Source organism: Cryptomeria japonica, chromosome 9 (genome assembly GCF_030272615.1).
Source record: "Cryptomeria japonica chromosome 9, Sugi_1.0, whole genome shotgun sequence".
Classification (NCBI taxonomy): Eukaryota; Viridiplantae; Streptophyta; class Pinopsida; order Cupressales; family Cupressaceae; genus Cryptomeria; species Cryptomeria japonica.
The window spans coordinates 24,434,585-24,459,036 of NC_081413.1; the positions used below are offsets into that span (position 1 = coordinate 24,434,585).

A 24,452-nucleotide genomic window follows, 5' to 3' on the forward strand; every position below is an offset into this window, starting at 1 on the left:
ATAGGATATTTGGCAATCTTCATGAGCGGTCTTCGTCTTTTTCCTTGTGATAATAAGTGCCCTGTATTTTGCACAAAATTCATCAACATTAGTGATAAGTATTTGGTTATTTCCTAAGATATATTATATCATTTAATTCATGCTAATTCTTATTATCCCATCAGATTACAATGGCAAATTAGGGAAAACATCAAAACATAGGCTAGGATTTAATGGTAAAACAAGACAAACATTTAACACATCATTTCCCATAGTTGAAGATATTGCACGTCCTCATGCATGACTTATATTCTGAACTCGATCATTAGTCATTTTTTCTACTATCGCCACTATTTCCTCTCCCCATTTACTTTTCAAATCCTGAATTAATTGTCGGTGCTCAGCCAAACACTTTGTTGCACTGAGGCCTTCCATTTTTCAATTGTTTGTTGATGTTCGACTATGGGCATGTATTCTATCAATTACTTCTTGATGTTCAAATAATGTTATGTGCTCTTTCGAGTCAAGATCTTTTTTCTGATTTAATTTCTCCAATTGTTGTTTATGTTTACTCATTCGCCTGGTCTGTTGTTCATTCAACTGATATGTTTGTTTGTAGTTGTTCTTTGGGGGACTATATTTCTATTTCTATTTGTTGCACCTTGACTCGTAGATCCCAAAGTTCCTTTTGTTGTTTATTAACTATCTCTGAATAAAATACCTCTATCATAAGGGGTATTTTTAGATGTAACTTGCTTTTCTACATGTACTCTGGAAATATCCACTGGACGTACTTTTGATGGAAGTACATAATAGCATTAATATTCGGCCTCTTTCATAATAGCTAAATTCTCATTGAAAGCAAAATGAGGATGCTCATCTTTTTGTAAAACAAGATTAGGGGAATAGAGTAAAGACTTTTTTTAATTTGTTATTCCACTCTTGGGTTGGGTAACATTTTCTTCACCACCTATATTTCCTTCTATAATTAGTGTTTGACCATCATTATCATTATCATTATGCACATCCTCCTCATTATTTTGTTCTTGATCCAAAGAAACTTTTGCTTGTTCAGGCACATCCTTTCCAACATTCTCAACTACCTATTGAATTTTAGCATCCATTTGATAAAGAAATTTTTCTTCATATTCCTCTTCATCTTCTGATTGTTCCATGTTTTGATTCTCCTTTTTCTTTCATTTGTTTTGATGTCTTAATTTCTGATTTTGTTTGTCTTTGTTTTTTATTAGGATAAAATAGGTTTTGAAGGGGTCCCGAAGCCTTTAAAATCTAAGAACTGCCAACGAATAATGAGCTAGACTACCTGGCAGCAAACAATAGGTTTTAGAAAGGACCTAAAACCTTCAGGACCTGCAGGCATCTAGAGCCCAAAACCAAATGGTGCACAAAACATAAGCATAAATTTAGAGCAGCCACAACCAGCCAAATATTAAGTGTAGGACATTACAAAACAGGTTGGCCCAATCAGACATCTAAGTCACCGAACTAGTAGACCTCAAAAAACAAAGAACAAGGGTATTTTCAGGCACTTTCAGCCAACATGAAGGGTTTTCCCAGGCTCCCACAACCTGCAACAGAATCTTCAGGCCATAAAAAATTACAAAGCCCAAACCTAACCAAAAACAAACACTGGCCAAACTAGGTTCTTGAAAACTACTAGCATCTAGCCTATCCTTGAGAGAAACAAAAAGCATAGGGTTTTTCTAGGCTCCCTCAACCTTGAGAGTGGGTTTTACAAGGCTCCCACAACTTGAACCAATGGGTTTTAGAAAGGCTCCCATTACCTTGATCTTGAGATTGAGCAGAGATTAGCACATTAAACCCTCCAAGATCACCACTTCAATAGGTGATAAAGGAGAAGGAACATTTAAAAGATCACCCACTGTTCCCGAACAACCAAGAAACAAGGTACTGTTAGCCTCCCATCCACACCTTCCAACATCAACCATAGCACCCAACTCCACCTCAATAGGAGATAGGATACTAACAACACCGTCCTCAAGCAATATCTTCACCTCAATAGGTAGAGCGCCCACAACCTTATCTTTGAGATTTAAAACCACTAAAAACAATTTACCATTCTAGATCTCCACCTCAATAGGAGATAAAGGGAAGTATTCAGCACAAATGCCATCTTCCACACTCTTATAGTCATGTGTCAGGATTTCATCAACCCCACAACATTGTTTCTAGGCATATCTAAAAGCATCCAACTCCACCTCAACAAAGGAGAAGATTCAACTCCAACCACATCCATCTCCTCCTCAATAGAAGACAGGACCACCTCTATAGGAAAGACCAGAGTAATCCAGTGATGCCAAACCTAAAGCATAAAGACCCAAGCCAACGAAACAAGATAAAGAGGAACAACAAAACCCTCACCCCAAAGACATGAAGGAGTTAAGAGATATAACCAGACTTTGTATGTATTTGTTAAAAAGATAAGTGGCTAGGATTCCATCATCCGACACCTTTTTCTTTTCATCAATAGTTCTTGCTACATTAGCCAATTTTTTGCAAGTTGGAAGTTGAGGGTTCTTCTATTTTTAGTTTCTTTGTTTGCCTAGTATTACTAGAAGGTCATTATTTAGTTGAAGGAGTTTTGGGAGTCCTTTGAATTTTATTGGTAGTACAAAATCTACGTTGTTCAACCCTAGTTTCTATACTATCATGTTCTACGTTGTTCTCTTTAGGTTCACTTTTGTCACCACCTAAGTTAGATACATCTAGGGTTTCATCATCACCCTCAGCTTTATGAGCCTTTGGGTCATGTTCTAAAGCCAAAGAATTTTCTTTGGCTATGAAAACATACCAACTAATTTGAGGAGTAGCTTATTTTAGGCCTTCCATTACAATTAATTTTACTAATCCATGATGTGCTAAAATATTTTAATGCCCTTTATGTACTTCTAAGAACATCCCTTTAACAAAAGGAAAAAGAAAATGATGCAAATTCACTATCTTTGTGTTGCAAATGACAAAGCAACCTTGAATGTTTAGATAACATATAAACAAACCTACCTTCTAGCAATATACTAAACAATAAAATTACCGACATCTACCCATTTTTATCAAAGAAAACTCCGCACGATGCCCTGTGTAGGAACTGTTTTCAACTTCTCCTCATCCCTCACAAATTATTTCTTGAGAAGGCCTAAATCGGTTGTTCTAGTTATATATACGGGATAATAAGCTTTTCCCTCCCGAGGTAACCTAGTAACATCAACGATAATTTAAATAGTAATTGCGAAAGAAAAAACCCTCATGATGAAATAACCACTGTATGAAAATGGCATGGGCAATTTAATTATTATATCCAAATAGAGATTTGAAAAAGATGTGTCATTTAGCTTTCTTGAAAGTTATGTATGCTACCTTATTGCATCTTAGTTCTGTCATAGTGGTGGGTTCTTGATTGTTGTGAGGATATCCCATGGCCATTTTACATAAAGGGATCAGTTACAAAGGGTAAATAGGAAAAGATACTGAAAAAAAAACATAGCAACCAAAGAAAGAAATATTATTGTAATTGGATAGTAAGATGATGGCATGCTGAGTAATTATAAGTATAAAAAGGGACAAGTAGGAATGAAATCCACAAATAGTAGATTTGATAAGTTTTAATCCCCCCTAACAGGGCAACTAACAAGGGTCATAATGATAGATTATCATATCTTATTGTGACATGATGGGTAATATATAGCACAATAACTGGTTCCCTCTCAGCATAAGTTATATCTATGTCCTTGGTTTCCATAATAATGATAAACAAATAATAAAATGAACAAAAACTAAAAGAAATAATAGACCATTAAAATTTTATCGATATTGATGATGTGGTATGTGAATCCGATAAGGAAAAGAGGTTGAGGTGGTTATATCCCATGTACTATATGTTCTGGAAAAGTGAGGGAATGTGATGTGACTATTGAGAGCCAACATATATTGCAATTTAGTGTCTACATTAAAAATGATGAGGTGGCCTCCATAAAGTCATTATAAATGTTGTGTCAGTTAGGCCACAAAGAATTCATTCGATGAAGGGGAGAAGCTGAGTTGGAAGATCATCATTCCAAGGTATGTGTTTGATCAAAAAATTAGCTAAGATTAACCATAGAGAATAGGTTTTCGATGTTGATGTGAGCAATGAAAAAATAGTCAACCTCTGTGGAAGTGTATATGTTGAACACACCACAAGACTAAGAGTGGGGGAGTGAATCAGTCTCGACCTTAATACAACTTATTTATAATCTTTCAAACCTAAAATCATAATTAAGTTACTTCTGCAATTATGAAACCATAAACCACAACACACATAAGAACACCAGATATACATGGAAAACCCAAGAAGGGAAAAACCACTGTGAGAATCACACTCACAATGGGAATAATCATAGTGAGAATCACACTCAAAATAGGAATAATGAGTTACAATGTTTTAGGCTCAAGGACAAGGAATATCACTACGCTTGATTGAAATTGCAAGACTAAGGCACACAACCTTAGGGATAGATACAAAGGACTTGCATTATTGAGATGCACAATCTTAGGGAAAGAAACAAAGTCTGCTCAAGCTACCAAAAGGACTCATTGTCTTCTAGTAGGTACAACAAAAATGATAAATTAGAATAAATAAGATAATTTCATCATGAAATTATCCTTGAACAATATGCCAACTGAATAATATCATGGAAAACATATCTCACTTTATTCAATGTCCTAAATCACTACCACATTAAAGATATGATCATCAAAGCTCATCACAAACTAAAATTTTCACTTCTTCTTCTTCACATACACTTGCATATCATTCATATCCAACTCACAACAATCCACACACCATTTCACACATTTGCACTTCTATTTATACTAGGTTATACATTGAAACCATCAACTAGGTCAACCATAGACAAAATACATATGAATTATTTAAGGTCAGCCATCCGAACCAAAATCACACAATGCAATGCACTCCTAGAAATAAAGAGGACCCACATACATCACAACACATCTTACTACGTGAATTCCAATGAACAACACAGGCTAACACTTCTTCCAAAGTGAACATCAAATGCAACATGTAGAAAAACAATGAAGCACATTAACTAGATAGCCCTGAAACATTACCCAATGTAAATTACTGAATGCAGATCTACATACCATGGTAAGACCAATATCAAAATTCAAACTCAACCTCCAATGCATATCCATACTACAAGAGTATGGTCTAAATAAGATAAATCAACTAAGTTGGCTAGACACCAACACAACTAAAAGAGCCAAACATAGAACAATATTAACACTAGAAATTTAAAGTAGAACACTATGTTGAACCATATGAACATGTCCTTAAAGTTGTAACACTTGAACCAATACACTATATCAATCTAAAGCATTCTTTGGACCAATCATGATAGATAACCTCATTGTAAGCAAACCACCGCAGCCAAGTTCATCATTTGAGCAACTGAGGAACTGAAAACAAGATAGTGCAACATTCACAAAACATAGACATTATATCTAGAATTGTAATACATAATTATCAAGAACAAAATGAATACAAATAATTTTTCTACAAGGACATTAAATACTCTTTCCTATATAGTGTAACTTCCACTAATGTAACCTTTCAAAAGAAACATTTGAACACTCGTTTTTGGACTATATACTACATCCACGCAACTGAATACCTCCAACTTCCTCTTCACTTCTATTACCTCAACACATAAGCATATAAAAATAAACCATGTTATCAAGGCGAAGTTTGACATCAATGACAACACACCTCAAGTTTCCAATAGTGTAGTCAAGGACGAGTTGCACAAGCTAGGGTGGATGATGATTTTTTCATAATGCCTCATTGAGTAAATAGTGACAAGAGGTTGTGAAAGAAAATTATAGCAATTATAAATTGAAGAAAATAAGGCATTATTAGCAATCTCACAAATAGAAATTGAGAGGGCTATGATTTATCACAAATAAAATTGATAGAAATAGTCTCCTAGAATGGTATCAATGCTCTAGTAACCTCATGTATGTTCTTGTCGAATCATAAAATAGGGAGCTACAAGAGGTTTGAGAATGGAGTTTTTCGTAGCTGCCTTCTTTTTTTATTTATAATTTTTATTTTCTTTTTTCTTTTTCTCTTTCCCCCCCTTTTTTTCTTTTTTCTTTTCTCTTTTTCTTTTAATTTTTTTTTAAAATGGCTTTAGGTCACTAAGTACTCAATTTTTGCCCTAATGCCACCAAAAGGTTTTGGATGAATATTTTTTCACATCTACATTTATTTTGTACTTAAAACCTATCGGAGACCCATTCTTTAGGTAGTAACTAGCCAACTATGCCCATACATTTTCATTGTATATTTTATTGTATTTTTTCGATAATAGTGTACCTAGGAGGTGTCAGATGTTGTCACATAAAATTGTGTTATGTCATGGAGTTCATTTGTCACACTTGACACAAAATTACCTTTAGAGATAGGTTGCTTGTACAATTTTAAGCAATTCCCATTAACAACAAGGGTCATACAATTAAAATCCACAATGCAGAGCTTGCTTACCCCATTGTCATAAACAACCTTGATCTCATAAGGCCCTAGCGATCTAGTATAAAAATTTCTTTTAATTTCTTCACATTTCAAATCATACAAGAGCACCCAATCTCTTGTTGAGATCAGCGTTGTCAAATGAAACGATCATGCTAGAGGGCATGTTGTTTGTAAATTGTTTTAGCATGGAAAAGTGATTATTTTTTGAATTCATCCAAGTAGTGAAGTTTAAAAATCCATAATTATTGAGAATTTGTTAGACTCATTCCTAATTGAAGGGAAGTATGAAGAGTTTTTACCTCAAATTCAATAGGTAATACCACTTTCTTACCATAGAGAAGTTTGTATGGTGTCACACTAGTGGTTGTTTTCCATGTTGTTTGGTAAGCCCACACTACTTCAAAAAGTCATACTACCTAAATATTTTTATGAAGTGGAACCATATTTGTAAGAATACTCTTGATCTCTCAATTGGTTACTTCAACTTGTCCATTGGCTTGAGGATGATATGGTGAATAATTGAGGTACTTGATTTCATATTCATGTACCCAAACAGAAATGAGTTCTAATGTGAATTGAGGTCTTTGATACCAAACATGGTAAAAATCTCAAAGTATAGGAAGTCAACAAATATAGTATTACTTGCATGTTTTAGTGCTACAATCTCTACTTATTTAGTCACATAATTAGTACAAACCGATATGTATTCCTTATTTCTTGATGGGGGATTGATTCATTCTACAAAATATAAACTCATTTTCTCAAAAGGTTCAATAGATAGCTAAGGGTGTAATGGCATTTGATGAGAATGTGTAGGTCAGTCCATGTGTTGACTCTTGTCACAATGTTGAACATATGGCTTACAATCGCTAAGAATTATAGGCCAATAATATCCAACAATGAGGATTTTGTAGTAGTCCTCTAAGCTAGAAAATGTCTCCAGAAAGGTTCTATAGACATGCATGAAGTATATCAAACACATCTTTGTCTATGCATCACCGCATAAAATTATCGATGCCAATTTTGAAGAGGGATTTGTTCATCTACGCATATTGGCCACTAAGTCCAATGAGCTTTTGATTCCGCCTTCATGAGAAATACAAAGGAAACTTGCATGTGACTAGGTAGCTTGCAATGCCTGCAAACAATACTTTTAACTAAGATAGCAAAAAGGTGTTCATTTGAAAATGCATCATCAACAGGAATATGTTTGTCTTCTTGTTGCAACCTAGATAAAAAGTCTACAACCACATTTTCCTGATCATGCTTATCAAGTATAGTTATATCAAATTCTTGTAATAATAGTAATTACTTAATCACTCTTCCTGTAACAACCAACTTATTCATTAAAAATTGTATTGTAGAGTGATCAGTATGGACAAAGACTTTATAACTAGTTATCTAGTGATAAAAATTATTCACTATGTATACTACAACCACAAACTCTTTTCAATCATAATATAGTCTACCTCAGCACCACTAAAATTCTTACTAATATAATAAATGGAGTAAAAGAGTGAATTCTTCTTTTGTCCAAGCATTTCTCCCATTGAATCATCAGAGGAATCAGTGTGGATTTGAAATTATAGCTCCCAATTTGGTCCATGTAATACAAGTGTTGAAGTGGGCTTTCCTTTGATTTCTTTGAAGGCTTGGTGACGTGCATCTGTCCATGAAAAGGCAACATCTTCACCTAACAAGACAAAAAGAGGTAAGGCAAATTTACTAAAATTTTGACAGAATTAAAAGTACCCATTGACAAAATTAAACACAAGATATTCACTCCTCTACCTACAATAACATTTAAGATAACTAACGTGAACAATATTAAATGATTGTTTCATGTGACAACTACTTGCTATCCTAAGTAAAGTTAAAATGTGTGAATAGGTGTTAACTAACAACTAGTTAGGATATGTCCATATTTACATCAACACCCCCCTTAAGAGAAATTTAGGAGGAATATTATTATGCAAGACTAATTTTGAAGATGCAATATATGGTTCCCAACAACTAGGCCATGTTAGGTATCCATGCACAAGTAGTCATGCAACCATTTCTCTTACAAATAGAGAAAAGGAGAAAACCCTGTGGGATATAAGTCCTCTTGAAAGAAAGATTTGCAAATATATATAGGTAATAGATGAGGGATGTGTGGTGCTCTTAACATCAATACCCCTAGGAACTACATCCATCATAAGAATCTAAGTGTTTCCTCCCCCCCCCCAAAAAAAAAGAATAATCACAGTGGTAAGTGTTAGAAGGAGAAACATTATCCATCGCTTACAAACCATGCATCTTCGTTTAGGAAGAAACAAAACCATATATACATGCAAGGATGATTCTCATTGTAGATATGCAATGAGAGAGAGAAGCATGAAGAATGAAGATGGCGTACCTACAAACTAGGCATGCATCTCCTTGCCAATGAAATATGATGATGCCACAATCAAATCAAGTACATGCCCAAACAAAAAAGTAAGCAACAAGCTAGACCTATGTGGAAATTGATATAGAAGAAACTCCAAAGACATATACACTAAAATATTTCCTCCAAAAAAATGTAAAGGACAATGATAGTCTTGTTGGTCAGGAATGATGAAAGTACCAATCAATTAATGTGGAGGCAATCATTGATAGTGGAGGCAAATTGACTATCTCTGTAGAAGAATTAGGAGCCTATGAAGCAACTTGACTAAATTTTCAAAAACTTCCAAAGAATCATTGTCATAGGGTATCTTCTCTAAAGAATGAAGAGACAAATTTGGATAATCTGAGAAGGCCTGAGTATCAAGATCTCCATATAACTCTCAAATGTGAGCCCAAAGAGCATGAGGATTTTCAAAATCAACAATAGAATATAATATGTTATCATCTACATGACCAAAAATAATACTAAAGATAGGATCCTTATTGCATTTCCAAACAATTTTCTAATGAAGTGTGTCAGATAAGAGAACATGATTATACAAATGTAACAATAAATGAAACTTTCTAAGATGATTGATAATGCCATTACATTAATGTCTACAATTCCCTATCTTTAACATGACCAAAGAAGGGTGTATTGATAATTCCATTGCATAATCTGACATTCTTCAAAATGCCAAAGATGGAACTAAGAACTCCAAATATAATGAAAGAAGAAACAACTTGAGATGGTCAATATGGTCATCCTTAGATTTTCATTTTTATCCCCTGGGTCATCCTTAGCGCCAATTTGAGTGAGGTAGCGACGGATCAATTTGTCCTCTAAGATTCATCATCTTGGAGGTGACAAATCTCCTCTACAGTGGGTTATATGAATTGTGATGATACTAACCCCATTTCATGATGATGATTCTATGCGATGTTTTGATATTATATTGTGTTACTGTCTTCGTGAGTAGAGACGATGCCATATCACTCATTGCGAGTGGGATATGTCGCTGCAATTCTCTATCACTTGTCTGTTTATTATGAGGTATATGTATTGTATATGTTGTGTTGGTCTTTGATGGAGGTTTACAGGTACCAGGCATCGACTCCACCTGGCTTCACAGGTCTGAGCGTGTCTTTATTGCAATGGCAAGTTGTCAGAGATGACATAGTTTCCCTCACACACTCTAGTTCTAAGATGTGCACCTTGTCGATTGCACCATGATGCAAGTTGAGGTTAGAGTATTGTGTTATGTTTTTCCCCTTGGCATAGATAATTGGAGTCTATGCTTATTTGTTTGGGTAATGTGATTATTGTCTAATTATTTGATTATGGATATTTATTTGATTATTTTTGGATGATGATTTCATCATGAGATTTTATTTAACCAATTAGGATTAATTTAATTGGTTTATTGGTTTATTAATTGAATTAATTATTGTGTATTTTTAATCGTCTATTTATTTATTCAAATTGATTATTGATAAGATTGAATTATTTTAATGTTTTAAAAATTTATATTATTTAATGATTTATTCACTAATTGACTTATTATTTATTGAAGTTGATTTATTGTTGAACAATCTATTTATTATTTATTTATTTATTGTTGTTGAGCTTTATTTAATTGATAATTGTTATTGATTTTTGATTTATTGACTTTATTAAAAATTATTTATTGTTGTTTGCGATTTGATTCTATAATTTAATTGGGGTTCCTATTTCTAAGGCTTCATCCTCTTAATTTATTAATTGATTATATTGAGTGATGAAGCATTATTTAATGTGTTTTTACAAGTTCATATTATCGGTAAATTGTATTTGAATATAATTACCTACCCTTGCATATGACTGGTGAAATTTTAATTGGTAGGTAAATTATGTTGAGGAAATAATATATGCCTTGAAACTATACAAGTTAGGTAAATAATATGGTTCTTGGAATATTTTGATTGGTCGTCTTGTATTACAGTTTTTTAAATTTTGTATTTATCCAGCTTCTTGTACATTCACGGGGGTGGGAAAAATTTGGGAGCTTGAAGATTTTGATTTTGGTAGATCTTGCATTGGCTTTGGATTCAATTTTGTTGAAGGTTTTTGTTGGATTTGGATTGTGCTCTTAGATTTCATCTTGTTTCATCTTTTTCTAGGTTGGTTCTATTTTTCGGCACTCTACATTTTTTATTCAGGAAAGATTGTTTGCAGTGTCTTGAAAAGATTACTTGGGGAAAATGGTTTTGTGATTTGCAGTAGTTTAATTGTTCTTTGATAGTGTAATGATTTGGGGAACTTGCATTCCAATGATTCTATTTTTCAAAAATTGCTTTGTTGGAAGCTCTTTTATGTTTTCTCTATGTCTGATCATGTCTTTAGCTTCTATGAATGCTATACCTTAATAAAATATTGCATTTGTGTGTTCTTGAGTATTGATTTCAAATCTTTCCTTGACTGAGCATTGTTTTGAAGTCTAGCTTCTTGTTTAATGGCTACAAGTTCTCTGTGACTGCACAATTGAATGTGTAGACACTTCCAACCACTTTCACAGGTTTCATTTGATCCTTGTTCGTCTTGTTTGAGTCTCTATTTGATGTTTTCAACTTTTTCCTTCTTTCCCTTGCTGATTTAGCTCCCAAAGACTCAAATTTGGCACTATAGGAGAAAGGATTTCCTAAGAAACTTTTACCAGTGATTATGCAATTGATTTTTTTGGTTTTCCTTGATGTATTATGGTTGTCTCATACCCTCTATGTACATTATGTGGGCCATTTTTGTCCCCGAAGCCTTCCTAAGCCCCTTCCTAAGCCTTATGTGTCAGAATTGAGTCCTTTTCTGCACCTCTTCGAAAAATGCTATAATAACAACCAAAAGTGCTATTGTTTGGACAAAGAGAGATATGGGAAAAACCAAGGGCACCACCATACACACTAGGAATTCCAAAGTTCATACCAGGGGCGCTGAGAGACATGTCATGGGTGCTAAGGTCCTGAACCTGTAGATGCAAGCAAAATGACAAGAAACACTATAGTATGGACCAAAAATGCTACGGTATGAACTAGGAACCACATGGTAAGTACCAAAAACACTAGGATACTTACCAAGGGTGCTAACTAGGGAACTAGGGGCGTTGAAGTGTCCCGGGGTCTTTGAAATTCAGTTTTTTGCCTATTTTTGTGTATTTTTGGATCGTGTGAGTACTTCAGAGGCATGTGTTGTCTGTGTCGACATTCTTAGATTTTCTTATGATTTTTTTTTATCCCTTATTATGTTTCTTGTGCTTCGGTAAGATTATTAATGTCTTACCATTGAGGTGTATTATATGCGACATGTTGCTCCGACGAGAGGGAGAATGCTTTGCTATTGAGGGAATTGAATGTATGGCTCCAGTGGGATGTGTTATGCCTCACTTTTAAGGATTTTTATATGATTTTGATATTTTTTATGGATTGCATTCATGATTAGCTCATCCTTTATCATGTCTTGGTGAAGGCTTCTTTATATGAGTATGACTTATGAGTCATCTTTGCTCAGCTTGGTGTTTATTTTGTTGTATCTATTCTTATATCACTTTTGAGCCTTCATGATGTTGTTTTATGTTTTATAGATTTGTATTTGCCCTATGGTATTGGCCCATGGTTGGGAGAGTGGTCTCTTGCATGTGTTGGACCTAGGTTATGAGTACTAGATCTCTAGGAAGGGGGTCTAGACCTATTGTACTACATGAAGAGTTTATGGTTTAATTGCAAGTGATAAGATAATAATAATCTATAGAGGGTTGGGTGTCTAGTAATTCACGTAATCAACATAAAGAATATGATGTTGTATTCCCCAATTGGACGAACCCAGGGAGTTGGTTTTGGGATCCTAGGTTGGGAAGACTGTTGGAGCGGTATATGTGATCTCCCTTGAGTGACTCCAAGGTGGAGAAATATGCCACATGAGGTTAGCATGTGATGACACTCTACCCCACATGTGTCCATTGTCCATATGCCTTGCTTTGATGATTTTTCTTAGGAGGTTTATTGCATTGATTTAGCCATGTGATGTACTTTAGCGTTGTGATATTATGTTGGAGTCTTGTGAAGCCTTGTTGTATCCTTTGGTTGATAGGTGTCTGCTTAGATCTGGAGTGTGAGTTGGAACCTTTTTCATCTCTTCTCTTAGTACAGGGGTGTGGGTGGGTGGTTCCTTGATTGGTTCCACATGGTCGGGTGTTTGAATGCCTTCTTCCATTACGATATTCTTCTTGGATGTAGCGTGCGTGGATTCTTGGATTCTTGATGTGATTATTCTTTGGAGCTGATTTATATGTACATGGAAACAAAGACATTGCATGATGATGATTTGTGTATGTAAAAGAGATTATGTATCTTTGAGCTAGGTATCTCTATCTACTTGTAAATGAGATTGTAATAGGGATTTATGTAGTGAGTAGGAGAAATATTCCTAGAGTATTCCTTGATGTATCTGTTGTTCATTATGCAATATGGATATATGAGTTCTATGTGGAAATGAAATGAAATAGATTATATAAATTTGTGTTGCATTTACATTGAGAGTTGGTATCTTGCTACGTTTTCCTATGGAGTGAATAATAGAAAAGATAGTGGTGGTTGCTTAAATCCTAGGTGAAACAATTAAGTAAATATATGAAACATTATGATAAAAGGTTACAAGATTATGTACTTACGTAACTTGTAATATTAAGCATTTAGGATGTGATGTAGCAATAGAGACTATGTGCTTATTCTATGTAATTTTATGTATTATGTCTTGATGATGCAATATCTAATTGGTTTTTATTGTAGAAATGATCATTATGTTGAGTATGATATCCTAAGGTGAATCAGGGGATTGAAATATTAATTATGTTTATTCTTGTAGTATCATATGACTCTTGAATATGTTTTGTAGCATGGTATCCTATTTTAAAGTAGGTAAGTGCTTGTTGTTGAAATCTTGCATATGAATATGGATAGCATTCTTAAAGAGTTGTGTGATAGTTGTGCTTAAGGAGATCATTATTAGGAACATTTGGTTGGTATGTTAAAATCAATCGAGGAAAGTATTACGTAAATGGGCTATGCATGTGTGTTAATGTTACTCTAGTTGTGTGAAAAGTAAATGTTTAGTTTAATGATAAAATATGATATACTAGATAGATAAGTGTTATGTTAGAATGATGTCAAGTAGTGACAATACCCTAGAGAATGGTTTTGTTGCAAGAGTGTATTTGGAGATAGGTTAATGCTTTGATCTTTTTCTCTGCTTGCGTAATCTGGTTCTATGGTTATGTTCATGTTGGTTTATGTGATCTTGCAAAGAGTTAATGTTGCATTGATTAATGTTAATGATAACATAAAGTAATGGATGTTTTTAAAAACAAATTATCTACATTTTCTAATAGATTATAGGTTATTTCTCCAGGTTATTTTGGTGGGCAATACAAAAAAAGTAGGAGGAGTCACCATACTATCCTAGAAATCAAGAAAATAAATATCATGGATAAGGGGTTGGTTCTATATATTCTACCATTGCCTTAGAAAGCCTCTAAAAAGATAGATTGGAAAAAAATATGAGATGCACATTTCTCATTGACCCCACATAAAATACATTTAGAAAGGCCTTGAAATCCTCCCTTTATAATATTGTACCATGTAAGACATCTACTTTGACAAAGCAACCAATAAGGAAATTTTACTTGGGCCAACAAAATTATTCCAAATAATCCTCAATCACATTTTTTACCTCTTTTATTAATTAATATCCACTAGAATGGAGTAAAGTCATTTATTATCATAAATAAAATACCCCTCCACTAATGTTAGCCTACAAAATCATAAACTTTAGATCAACTAGAATCCATAAAAATATCACTTAAAGGATGGAGAAGAAGGGAAGAAGGGAAGAATTATAAAATGAAGATTCCATGACTCAATTCAAAAAAGAGCCTAATTGAAATGAGGCTTAAGTTTCTCAAATATGCTTCTCTTAGAGAAGATTATTTGTATATCTGCAATAGTACAAACAACATCTCTCTAATCTCATGTATGTGATCCTATTACGACCACATACATCTTCCTATTCGTTTGAGCCTATTCAAGATTAGTCTTGAGTGAGTTTGTAATTTCTTGTCTCTATTTGATCACATCACTTTCTTCTAGTACCTTATTATCAATTGGATTGAGCCTAATAGAAAGGAGGCTTAAGTTTCTCAAATCTACTTTCCTTAAAGAAAAATATTTGTATGAATGCAATATTAGAGACATTGTGTCTTTGATCTCAAATATTATAATGATTCTATTATAGTCCACATACATCTTCTATTGGATAATATTCTCACATGATTTTAGAATGTACTGGCTTTGTTTGATCACATCACTTCCTTATAGTACCTTATTATGCACTAGATTGACGTTAATTAAGCATTAAGCTTCATACCCATACAAAGCCATTAATGACCTCATCTTGATAAAGTTGTTGGTTGGTGTTCTAATAGTACTATTCCAAGTAGATCCACTTGATCCAAATGTTTTATTGATTAGCAATGTAGTGTCTCAAAAAACCTTCCACCCATTTTTTCATAATCTTAGTCTAGTCATTTATTTATAGATGCTAGCAAGTGCTTAGGTTTATTTGAGTTCCCACCAAATAGAAAATTCTTTGCCAAAAAAATCATGAAGTTATTGTATCTATCACTCATGATGCTCTTGGGTAATCCATGGAGTTTGATCACTTCCCTAAAGAATAAATCAACCACTTGTGGCAATTTAAAATCTAAAGATATGGAAAATAAATATGCATACTTTTTAACTAGTCTATCCATAACAACATATATGTAATCCCTACCTTATAATTTATGGAGTCCCATGATGAAATCTATTGAGACACACTCATTTTTTTCTCTAAGATGCATAAGGTTTATTTTAGCATCGCAAATTATTTACATTAACAATTTTATACTTTATTTGACACTTTCTTTAGTGTCTATTCCATTAGTTAGTTTTAAGACCATTTATGCCCTATGCTACTCTAGAAACTTAATAATGATCGTACACTTCAAAAAATGTTCAAATATAGAATCGTAGTCTAGGTCCTATGTTAATGGACCCAATGCTTGGTTCTACCTTTCAGTAGCCCAATTTTAGGTGGACCTAAGCATCTCATTGGTCCCACCTGAATGGCTGAAATTTCGGTGTTGCAAATATTGGCCTTTGTCTGTGGTAATCTTCTCTCACTTTTTCCATTTGATGGTTATCTATCAAATTACACACAAAATAAACTTTGCATTCCATATACAAAGAGAATATTTTATCCTTCATAAAAGATGGAAGATAATCACATAGGTAATTATCAATCAAAAAATAGAGCAACAAACTATGAGCACCTTTCATTTGAAATATCAACATAGTGAAGCTACACTCAAGTATGGATTTATGTTTCTTCTTTGTTGATGGATTTAATCTATAAACTAATATGTTCTTAATAATGAAAGGGAACATTATATCAAGCCTTTATGTTGAACTTTTTAAGAGGATTTTACACCTAACGTAATCTTGTCATTTTATCATTTTATCATTTATTTAGCCTTTTTCCTTATGAGGGAACACACTCTCCTTCATCATTTCTATTGTAGTGATTGGAGCACCAACATGAGGTATTACTTAGGCAAGCCCTTACATAGCAACTATTTTTCCTATTATTTGTGTGTGTAGGTTCAAATTTGATTGTGAAGAGAAATACAAACGGAAAGAAAACATTAGCCAAAATTTATAGACTTTGGATGGATTAAAAACTCAAGACTGAAGTACTCAAACCTCTTGTCCTTCCAACACACTAACATTAAGTAAGGATAGGGGAGTGTGGAAAGAATTAAATAATAGAGTATTGAGGAACAAGGAGGATCCGAAGAATGTGGTATTTGAAATAATTTTTAGATTAATTATGGATAACAACATACCTGCTAATGAGAGTAAAATAAATATAGTTATTTGTTCCCAGCATGATCTTAAGATTGCGGGAGATTGGCATATCAAAGGGGATATTACAAAGGCAGCTAGACAAGGGAAAAAGGATCAAGAGGGTGTTACTTGGGCCCATCCTCCTAGGGGATGGATAAAAGATAATTTTTATGCGGCAGCCAAAGGTGACCCGAGGCCATTTGGGAGTGGGGGGGTGTTAAGAGATCACTATGGCAGCTTTATTTTGACGGTGGCAGTCCCCTTGGGCTCTTAGTCCAATCACTTAGCCAAAGCCATAGGAGCTTTCCAAGTCATTGACCTTGCTAGAAAATTGAATATAAAAAATCTATGGATTGAGAGGGACTTGAAAAATATTATTGAATGCCTTTTAGGTAAGTCCTCCCCCTCATGGACCATCAAAAATTGTACCGATGAAGCTAAATTCCTATTTGGAAACTTTGAGAATGTAAGAATCTCACACGTGTTTAGAGAAGCAAATGTGGTCACTGACTATTTTGCCAATGGAGGAGTAAAGCTCTATGGATGACGGGCGTGGCAATCCTACAAGGATCTAGAAGCGGGGGTGAAATCCTTAATTAGATATGATGTTATTCATGGAAAAGTCAACATTTCAAAAAATGATTAAGAGGATCAGTGAAAGGTACTTTTTCATTCAATACTCCATCGGCACCATTATTATCCCTTCTATCCATGTGAAATGGAATGTATTGTGGGTTCCTCGGTTTTGTTGTAAATTTGTTGCCAAGATTATCTGCTCTGCAAGTGAGAAGAAAGAAACCTATGAAAAAATGGGGTGAAATAGGAAAAGGGTGGAGCCAAAAAACACCAGAAGAATCAGAAGGTGTGGAATTAGATTGTCCAAGGGGGGTTGAAACCTTTTATGGAAAAGCTACATGGTGCTAACCCCAACATTGTTAGGTATTCCATCAAAAAATGGAAGGAGGAAGGCATCATTCTGTCTGGAAGAAATGTGATTATTGATAAGAGTCTATTTGGAGAAGTTATGGGCCTCTTTACTGAATGTATGAAATTATTCCATGACAGGAAGATATCTGATGAAGTAGTACAAATTTCCCTAAATTAGAGGAGGAGACAGAAGCACTGGTAAAGGTTTTAAACAGCTACTTCGAGGCCGACAACATAAAAAATCTCTAGAGGGAGGTTCTAAGGGTGGTGATGGAATATATAACTATTGACGGGAGATTTACAAGGGTGTATGGCAACCAATTTGTCCTTCTCAACCACTTCAGGTACAAGGAAAGGGTTTCTTTTCCCCATTATCTATTGTGTTCTCTTAAACATTGTATTTTGGAACACTGTTAAAGTCCTAGGAGTGCCCCTGTTTTGCATGTTGGTCTTATCTAGCTCATTCATGAGCACTTTTCTAGTCTTCCTGCTCCATCCAATCCCATTTTGCACACAGACTCTGACGGGTATGACAATGAAAATAGTATGTCTAAGGGAAATTCTGATGGGGATTCAGACTGGGAAGAGGAAATTTCTCCTTCCCCTAACAACACACCTAAAAATTCCCCTTTGAGCAGGCCTTAGGATAAACCAAAAATCTCTATGAAAACCCTCTCCATGGCTAAAAAGAAAATGAAAGCCTCTTCAAAGAAAAAATTGGTGTCTTACTTTGAGGATTCATTGGGTGACCCTTCTGATACTTCTTGTTGCTCTGAAGATTCCCTTTCCTCCCACCCTACTACTAACAGAGAGAACAAGCCAATATTTCCAAAAGACCTCAAACCGGACGGACATTACTTTAAATTGGACAAGGAATCTCCCGATGATGTGTTGGCTATTGCAAGGAATAGTGCAGTGGACCTTTTTTGGGTTTTTAAATGTGCCTTTAATGAAATCAAAGACCTTAACCTAAAGAACAGGGTAGCTGCTAGTAAACTGGAGGAGTTAGTTGATAAAGAGAAGCCATAGAAGACCGTAGGGGCAATCTCGACAGAGGAGGAAAAACTATCCATCGCAGAGTGTCTATAAAGAACAGTGGGACTTATTGATAAAATGAAAAAATAAAATGAGAAGAAAACCTTGCAGCTTGAGGGGGAAGTTAGCATAATCAGGGATTCCTTAAATGCAATAATGAAACAAAGTCACAAGATCATTAAGAATTTTGCGGCCGCGATGAAGATGATGGTGGAGAAATTGGAAAAATCCTAGCACGACATCCTGATTGCGGACCTTGATGCTAATAGAGAAAAAGACCAGAAAGAGGAATCTTGCCCGCCCAAGAGAACCAAAGCCAATATCAAAAGAAAGGTGGAGTCTTCGAGTTAGGAGCTTCAAGACCTGAAAAGATCAGCTCAAGAGATGAATAATCTGGAGATTGAGATAGCTGAGACTATTAAGTCTTTAGGTTAATGCTTTTTTGGTTTTAGTTCTTGCTATCTTTTTGTATGTTTGACAACTTATCTGTGTTGGTGAACTTAGACTATTTATTTTAATTTTCGTTTGTAACTTGGTGGTTTTGGGTCCCTGTAAAACCCGTTTTTTCCATAATAAAAATTATTAAGTAAGGAGTAAGAAGTGTTTATGAAGTAGACAACTCCTGTAACAACTTCTCCCTCACCCTCCTATTCCCAAAATACAAACCTTTGTCTCCCACCCTCGAAGATTGGTAGCAACAAATCCCCTTAGAAATGGCTCTCCTTACAATGGTTCTCCCATATAGCAATTAATTGGGGATATTTCAGACTTGGAACCGTCTCCCTCACAAATAATATAATCTATCAGCTCATTGGCTAATGCTTCTATTAACTTTTCACTAAAAATCCAATTTGTGGATTTTCTTCATAAACAATTAACGGGATCCTTTAATCAACCTGCTAAATGCCTCCCCTATGCCTCTATTTTCAAGTTGGTTTTATGTAAGGAGGTATTGTACTGAATTTAACGTTTTGAAAAAATGACACTTATGGAGTCATTTAGCTATCTATGGCCATCTATTCTAGTGCTGCAATCGTGGATCCCTAAACACTAAAAATCACTAGTGTTTGTTAAATTGGATATTTTCCCTTGTGCTCATGGTTTTTTTTTGTGATTTCATATGGCTCCACAAATGATAGGGATTTTTTTCTATTGCTAGGTGTTTGGAAATAGGGTTCTCATGCTCTATCTCTCTACCTCTAGACTCCCTCCTTATATCCCCTTGTGGACCTTATTGAGTTTTCCCCCACATGGGTTAGGCTCCCCTACCTTCCTCTCCACTTTTGGTGACTTACTAATTATGAATCAATTGGCAAAAAACTGGACTACTTCATCAAAGTCAAGCCGAATACCACTCTTTTCTTCTATACCTCTTGTGTAAGAATTTTAGTGGATTTGGATCTCTCTTAACCACTTCCTATTGAGATTTCTCTTAAAATTGGTGAATTACAGTGGAGCCAGATGTTGGATTATGAAGGGATATCATTCAAGTGTAGATGCTACTTTGCAACTAGACACTTGGCCTCTTCCTATCCTCATGGTTCTTGGATTTACTCCTCTCCTACTTGGTGGAAATACATTGAATTATTTCATCTCATGGTCTTCTTGGTGTATTCAGAGTCATCTTCAGACTCTCCTGCAGGCTCAACAACTAATTTGCTATGACTATCTTTTCTTTGGTGGCTCATGTTGGCTTGTTCCCTTTGGCCCCTATTGTCCCTAAGGTTGGTGTTGTTCTTGACTTGGGCCCACTACTCTTGTTATTACCTCCTTGCATGTTGCTAATATTGTTTTGGTGCCTTCAAATGTAATTTTGAGTATTGGACTTATCCCTTCAATGGTTCCCGATTCATTTTCTCCAAACTAACAAGTTCCCCTTTTGGGTATGACAACTCATTTATCAGATTCGTCTACATCTTCTATAAGATCTACTAGCACTTCTCCCTTTGGTTCTTCATAAAAGGATTCTTCTTGAACTATAGTACACTAAAAGAAAAATTGTCATTCTTTTGTAAACTAAAAATCTCATATTTTCATGTTGGGGCTACTTCCCAGTTGTAACTCTAATTTTTAGTAGTTAGTATTTTTGGTCTAATTTAGTTTTATGGTGTTGTACTCATGTTACCTAGGTGTAAATCTATTGTCCCTTAATTTTTTTGTTCTAATGGTTTCTATCTAATTTGCAATGGGTTTGGGTCCTTTCCCATTTACATTAATTAAAAAAAATTCACGTCCTTCCCATTTTACCTAGATTTTCAAGAGATAGTTATGCACAAGATCATGATCCTATTTTTGGACATCTCCCAAGCATCTACAATCATCAAACATGATTATCTAGTGTACGGTCAGCTCTAGATTTCTCTTCCAATTTTTTCTTTGTTTCTACATCTCAAATATACCTTTTTGTTTTATGTTTTTATTCTATATCTATTGCATTCTATCAAACCTTTTCATTTATTCATTGTTAGCATAGTTCATTCACACACACATCACAACCTCAATCTTTTACAAAAAAAAAGTGCAGAATCCTAGTGCCTAGCTCTTCCTTGAGGATAATAGCTAGGCCTATTTGTATTTTAATATCATGAAGGATTGAGATCTCCTATGTTGGATTAATTATTCTAGAGATTGATTTTCCTCCATTTCATTTAGGTAAGCCCAACATAGCTTACACTTGCACAAGCATACCTTATTCTCATTTGTTTTTTGGTGTTTAATTAGTTAGATATTGATATTTCATATCTTTTCATTTCTATTGCATATTTTATTTATCTTATGATGAAGGATACTCTCCTTAAAATAAAAACATAGCAACAACAATATACAAATAAACAGAAAATGTAAAAAAGAAACGCTTGTTTTCTATTATCTCAATGGCATGAAATTACAACATTCAAAGAATAACATGCTACAGCCATATAGACATTCTCCTAGAACTCTCCTCTACCAGCCCCGTTTAGAAAATAGACAATGAAAGCATACGCTAATTTTTTGCGTAAAGAAAACGAGATGAATAATTTGTATAAACTTACTAGTCTATAAAATATCATTGTCTAAATACTCATAATTAACAAGAAAGAATGACTTCTAATATGAAAAGGTAGTTGGAATGTCTTCTACTTAACATAATGACACCAAATCACTGTAAAAAGTGTATATTTTCTTTAATGATCAATCACTGTTCAGGTGAGACAAGATATTAAAACTCTTTCCAGTATTCTTATATCTTAATCTGTCGCTGAAAATATTCTATCATTTAGCAGAAACAAGAATAAATTAGCGTACAATATCACTCCTTTCACGCACCATTTACTTTGCAGGCAGCTGTATGGGTATATACTGTAATATTTAGCTCTAATCATTAAATTGAATAGTATTTAAAAAATATTCACAAATTAGTACTCTTAAATTTAAACTTATAAACGATTTTGTGATCTACATGCATAGCAAAGCTCTTTTCACATCCTTTTAAAGCTCTAATGACACTGTCAAAATATATATGCTCCATCTTCTTGGACATAATAGCATGAATGTTAAAATCCCCAAATGCAATCTGCATTTTAATAAGGAAGGAATGTAGATATCAGTGAGGACAATACATATCTACCGAAAAGAAACTTCCATGAAAATAGCAGAGAAGAGATCAACATTATAGATCAAAAGGTAGATAACTTTCATGTGGATTTAAAGAGCTCTTAGAAATGAGAATTATAAAAAATATACGGTATAAACCAAAACCATCTCCTGTGACTGTTAGTTCATTCAAAACAATCTATGTTGGTTATGCTTAGATCCAGTAAATAGAGATCATTCAAAACCATCTTATTTGAGAAAAACCTAAACATTTTGCAGACCACTTTCAGGTGCACGCAGCTTGGCACGGTGCAATTGCATTTATATCAACTAGTGATAATCATGCTCATTGGATCGTGCCAAACTGCGGCTTCTGAAATGAATGAGCATTTTTCCTCTCAATCCCCACTACAATGCTTGAATTAGATGGTTGCATGGCTATTTATAGGAAGCTAAAAGCATTAAATATTCTATGAAGAGATTGGCCTCAAAGTATTGGGGGACCAATGCATTGTGTGGCGGGCCACACCACTCAAAGCAGCGCACATATTTTTCCAATCTTTTTATTCAACAAGAACTCATCACAGACTATGATAACAATGGATTTTTTTGGACTTCTCCTGAAAGTTTTTCAATATATCAATTATACAGGCCCACAGCCCCATGCAAGCCATTGTTTACAGTCAAAACATGCCGTCATTTGGTCTATGTTATTTATTTATATATTAATATTGGCAAGTCTTTTAAGAGATTGTTTGGGACATCTGAATTGTTGTAGTACGTAAAATACATAAAATTTGTAGAAAACTTTTTTTTACATTTGTAAAAATAAATTATTTTTAGTTAATTAAATTAAACTTATAATATTTATTAATTATTATAAAAACTATTATGAATATTAATTGGACTATTTAAAAATACGAAATCCACATACTAACAATGTTTCAAAGCTTATCACACCCCAGATCAGCCAGGGATGGACGATGGAATGATTAATTTCCCACAAGAGGAAGGACACATGCTTTTCCCACAAATTCCATATGAAAATTTGTGCGCAGTAAGAACATTTTCAATTGGATGAAAAAAATAAATTAATAGCATTCTGTTTTATGTTTGGTCTCTGCATGTCGGCAAGTCACTGTTGTTGGGGAGCTGTCATTCAGAGGGAGGAGATAAAAAGACAGTGGGCATCCCATTTAGTTCTTTTATTTTTCTATTCATGACGGTGGATGTTAATTCAGAGGAATAATCGTGGCCAATAGAGAAAGTAAAATAGCGATGATGGAATGGTTTTTCAGTCAAAAAAAGGAAGAATCACGTAGGCTTTAATGAGAAGGCTTTGACTTTAATATTCAATCTTGATTTGAAATCTTTATGCAGATTTGTGCTATTGTCTTTATGCAGATTTGTGCTATTGTCATTCGGTGTTGTTTTCTGCTATGCAACATATACGATTTATTATGTTTTTTCTTTCGGAAAATGGATAAAAACATATGAATAAGTAAGTCTGAAAGAGGAAAATCTTCATTGGGGAAAAAAACAAAAAAAACAAATCAAGTATCTTATTATAGAAATAGTAACAATGATCAATTCATATCATTTAGAAGAAGCTAAAATAACCATGAAGATTGATTTGAGGATAGGGACTCCCAAGATTCTAAACTAAATATGAATAAAAGAGATAGAATAAAGTTTTGAGAAAGGCAAATAACATGTGCCACAAAATTTGTGAACCATTAAGAAGAGTTATAAAAATTTCCTTTGTTCAAAAGAGATTAAAATCATTGAATCCAACTCACAAGCTTTCTCCAAGGTTGCAAGGATAGCATAGACCTTCATTTGATTATTAGTACCAAACCTATAGCTGAAGAAAAGTGAAATAAACTAAATCATTAAAATCATGCCCAATACAACCAATATCTTCATCAAGATTACCTATAGAAAAACCACTACTATTCATTATTAAAACACGCAAAGGAGGACAAGACCA

General features: G+C 34.2%; 1 protein-coding gene across 1 annotated transcript in view; it reads right to left on the bottom strand.

The window, feature by feature from the left end:
* Window positions 1–902: 902 nt before the first annotated feature.
* LOC131858254 (uncharacterized) overlaps window positions 903–24,452 on the bottom strand; it is a 29,395-nt gene continuing 5,845 nt past the window's right edge. Inside the window, exon 2 of the mRNA XM_059211437.1 lies at window positions 903–1,082. Coding sequence (XP_059067420.1) covers window positions 903–1,082 — 180 coding nt within the window. The remainder of the gene's footprint in view (window positions 1,083–24,452) is intronic.